This window comes from Brassica oleracea, chromosome C9 (genome assembly GCF_000695525.1).
Source record: "Brassica oleracea var. oleracea cultivar TO1000 chromosome C9, BOL, whole genome shotgun sequence".
Lineage (NCBI taxonomy): Eukaryota > Viridiplantae > Streptophyta > Magnoliopsida > Brassicales > Brassicaceae > Brassica > Brassica oleracea.
Window position 1 is genome coordinate 20,750,123 of NC_027756.1, and position 3,955 is coordinate 20,754,077.

Sequence of the window (3,955 nt, forward strand, 5' to 3'; positions counted from 1 at the left end):
AAGGTAATGACACGTGTAAGGTAAGAAACATGCATCTCGAATTTTCAGCTTCGCCGGCAATCTTGACGGTCATCTCCGGTGACTACGCCTTTGAACCACCGACACATCATGTTCTTCCCTTTTTCATGCTTCATTGATTCCAAGAACTGTATCTGAAGACTCTTCCTTTCGCCATCAACCGAAGCTTTAGTTTAGACTTCTAGCCTTCACCGACTATTAAAACTGGGAAAGTTTAATCGATTTAGAGCAAATCCTATGTTGGACCATCAAAAGATGCCAACTTTACTGAATTTCTCATCCATCGATCAAATTAAATCCAACTTCTCTTCATCTTCTCCGCTTGAGAAATAGCTTATGAAACACAAGCTTAGTAGAAGTTTTAATTCTCAGCTAAGATAGGAGTTCGAGCATGATCAGAGAAAACAGAAATCCAAACCAAAGCTAACGGGATTAAAATGCTTTTGCGAAAGGGGGATATGATTCGGGTAAACCCATATATTATCAATCCGATTTATCCAGAAAAAAAAACATAAAACCATGAAGAACAGTTCTGGAATTGGATTGAAACCACAACAAAAAATCGCCAAGCGAAATTCTGAATCGCCTATGCGAAGATTTATTCAATACAACAATCTAAATATTTACAAACCAAAAAAGGAAAAGATGGTAACCGGTAGCGAAGGCCACCGGCCACCGACGATTATATCTTAGATTGGAAGCTTTTTTTTAGAGAGAGGTTATAGCGACTAGAGAGAGACTTTTTGATGACTCTTCAGTTATCCTGACGAAGTTAGTGTTTATGATTATTCAATTTTATAGTACTAATGGACCCATCACACATGAAAAGATGGATATTAGAGATATAGTGTTTATGATTATTCAATTTTACAAGTTACAAGTGGCGAAGCTGTGATGGCTTGTAAACTCCGGAATCTGATGACGCGTTAGGATATTAGAGATTAATTATAACTACAGGGAAATCTTTAAAATATTTAATTTCAAGAGATATAGATAAACTTTTCTGTGGCCTCTTCACTTCAGATAACATTCAGTCCATTACAATCTGGAAGTCATTTCAATAGTAGATGTGAAACAAACATATTATAGTATTATTCTTGGGCTATGTAAGTGTGTTTTAATGGTTAAGATGTTTAAAAAATGAAAACCAACAAAGAGAAAACAGAAAGAATGAAAGCCAAACAGTTATCAAGAGTTTTTGACGAGGTCCAAACAATCAGGGAGAAGAGAGAGCCAGAAGAAACATGACACGTAGGCAGATCAAATCATTGATTAAAAGATGGAACAATTATTCACTGGAAAGATCGAAAGATATCATATCTCATGACTCATGTGTCTGTCTTTGATTCCACCGCTTAGTTAGTTAGATCTGAATAATTATCATCAATCTAGTTTCAGCCAGCTGAGGTGTAGAGTACCTGGTCTCTAAACTTTCTTACCCCTCTTGTTATAGACTTGTATTTGTTCAAGTCAAATCCATCTCATTATCCCACACTCGAACAAAATTCAAAACTAGACTGTTATGTTTCTTGAAGACTAAATGAACTCATGTTCCTTGTCTTTGTTTGGAGTCGTACGAGGCTAAACCTTAATTAAAACATGTTGCTACTGCTTTGTGTTCACTTGTGTAGACACAACCAAACACAAGTTTAGATTGGCTGAAAAGTACATGTCTTCTCTTATGAATACACCCAAAAGGTCATTGCTAATTACAGAGACAACAGACAATAAAAAGGGTATATTTTATTCTTTTGTCACCAAGTTGTGAGCAGGAAATGAAAACATTTTGAAGAAGAAAGCAGTGAAGAAAACACGCTTAGAGTTTAGATGAGCAGATCACTTGATAGTGTCTCTATGGCTCTCCTCCAAGCTCAACTCTCAGGTTGTCATACGGATACACTCGTGGTGTCTGCAGCAACAGCAGAACAAGAGATAATCATGAACAAGTACCACAAGTGGTAAAACAAATAAATACACGAGCAGAGAGATGATATGTCGGTGAACAACAGCAACAATTCATGTCATGAATAAAGACAAGAAGACAAAGATCATCATCTTCTGAGCCCTAGCCCGATGTTCAACTTCTATAACTCCAGAATCACACTCAGACACCACAATGGGAAAGAAAAAAAAGACGCGAAAACTCAAAATCCTTGGAAAAACAAGGATTCATCATGATCAAGCCTTCCTTTGATACAACACGTCTATGATTCTTGGCCAGTGGCTACTAAGAGAAAAGTGTAACTCATAAATTTTAGTTCTTGACACACCTCTAGCTAGTGGCTTAAGCTTAAGCATGTAACAGAGAGTTCCCAAGAACATTCTTTCAAGTGTTCCTAATAACTCTGTACAAGCTCAATCAAATAATAAAAAAGGATGATGAATTCAGCAATGGTTGAAATATAAGTCACTTACAAAGGGAACCTTTGAAGCTTTATCGTTCACAACAGCGAGGAGACCTAGAGTCGCAAAGAACCCTAGACCGCCACACAACCATCCCAATGCTTCGTACTGTCAATCAGAAAACACAATCGATTTTCACGCATATAATCTCACTGTAAAATCGTGAGAAAACCCTAAACCAACCTTCCCAACAGTATCAGCAATTCGATCTATGCAAGGCTCTGGGAACGCAGTCCCGTTGTCCCACATCAGCTCGTCGTTAACCGAAAGCTGAGACGCAATCAAAGAAAGAGACTCAATGAAACGAATTTCGAAGAATCTATGAATTAGGTTACAGATATTTGACTCACCGGCTTGTCGGGGACGATGTGTTTGCCGACGGGGAGACCCATGCCGGCGCGTTGGCGGAGAGAAGAGGCGCCAGATCTAGCAACGACGCCGTTTCCGCCCATGATTCGTGAGGCCACACCGCTCAATCTTCCTGCCATTTTTCGATGCCTTCTTTTTGTTTCTCTTCTCAGGAGATTCAATGGGAGATCAATCGATTTTAGATAGACGGCAGGCCTAACCAACATCTATAAACGGCGTCGTAACACCAACCAGAGGTTCTATAGTATGAAATGGTTTAAACTCTAATAATATTTTTGTATATTAATTGGATAAGTTTTTATGGAATTATAAACTATTTAAAATCATTTATTACTTTCTTATATATATTATTTATTATTTTATAAAATTAAATTGAAAATATATTGATACTTATATCATAATAAAATGATACAAACTGAATATTATTAGAAAATATATTTAATCTGTTCTCATAATTTTATTTATTTATTTATGATACATTCATGTTAATACATGAAAAATATACGATTGTGCAAAACCCAATTCATGTATGTAATTTTTTTATATGTAAATAAAATTTATAAGAACATCATTACTTATATTATTAAATCATAAAAATTGATTTAATATGTAAATTAAAAAAAAAATTGATTCCACAAATATGTTTGATAGTTTAAGCAAGAAAATTAAATTTATATTCTTTCTTAGGTCCTATTTTTATTGACTGATATAATTTCCTTCAGTTTAGGCAATATATGTCAATATAAATATTTACAAACAAAAAAAGGGAGAAAGACAAGAATATAATACACTTCATTGTTTCTTTGTCCCTTTATATAACTCGGTTTACATTTTTAATTTTCTTTAAGATAAAAGAAAGGGAAAACTGTTTTTTAGAGAAAAAAATAGTAACTATGTCCCTTTAGACTAATCTATATTTTGTGTCATATTTTCTTATAATACCCTTTAATATTTATGAAAATAATTTTAATAAATAGTTTTATAAACAAAAAAAATTTGGAAAAATAGTAACATTTGTTAAAATACCTATATGAACTTAATTATATATTTTCCAGTTATAAAAAAAGTTAAAATTATAAATTTCAGATTATGTTCTAAAAAAAGTAGAAATGACATTCTACGAAGTAGAAAACGAAATCTACTTTTTTCATTGAATCTACAATGT

The 3,955-nt window shown here is 34.0% G+C and overlaps 1 protein-coding gene across 4 annotated transcripts; it reads right to left on the reverse strand.

Annotated features, from left to right (window-relative positions):
- Positions 1 to 1,606: 1,606 nt before the first annotated feature.
- On the reverse strand, positions 1,607 to 3,003 carry LOC106316018 (NADH dehydrogenase [ubiquinone] 1 beta subcomplex subunit 8, mitochondrial-like). Of its 4 annotated transcripts, none has more exons than XM_013753881.1 (4): positions 2,772 to 2,999; positions 2,605 to 2,691; positions 2,434 to 2,529; positions 1,607 to 1,888 (listed from the first exon to the last, which is right to left on the reverse strand). In XM_013753881.1, exons 1-4 carry the CDS (start codon positions 2,994 to 2,996, stop codon positions 1,871 to 1,873), a joined length of 426 nt encoding a protein of 141 aa, XP_013609335.1. In that variant the 5' UTR covers positions 2,997 to 2,999; the 3' UTR covers positions 1,607 to 1,870. The 4 variants fall into 4 exon arrangements, with proteins under 4 accessions (XP_013609335.1, XP_013609334.1, XP_013609332.1 ...); XM_013753880.1 differs by having other exon boundaries at positions 1,607 to 1,927; positions 2,772 to 2,997; XM_013753878.1 differs by lacking the exon at positions 1,607 to 1,888 and adding an exon at positions 2,007 to 2,242 and having other exon boundaries at positions 2,772 to 3,003.
- Positions 3,004 to 3,955: the final 952 nt, after the last annotated feature.

Bases quoted from the DNA above. Each gene is read 5' to 3' on its own strand.
- LOC106316018 (XM_013753878.1), bottom strand. From the start codon at position 2,996: ATGTTGGTTAGGCCTGCCGTCTATCTAAAATCGATTGATCTCCCATTG. The intron at 2,530-2,604 runs GTTGGTTTAGGG...TCTGATTGACAG, and splicing joins TTGCTGATACTGTTGGGAAG to TACGAAGCATTGGGATGGTT. The intron at 2,243-2,433 runs GTAAGTGACTTA...TTCTCTTAGTAG, and splicing joins AAGCTTCAAAGGTTCCCTTT to CCACTGGCCAAGAATCATAG.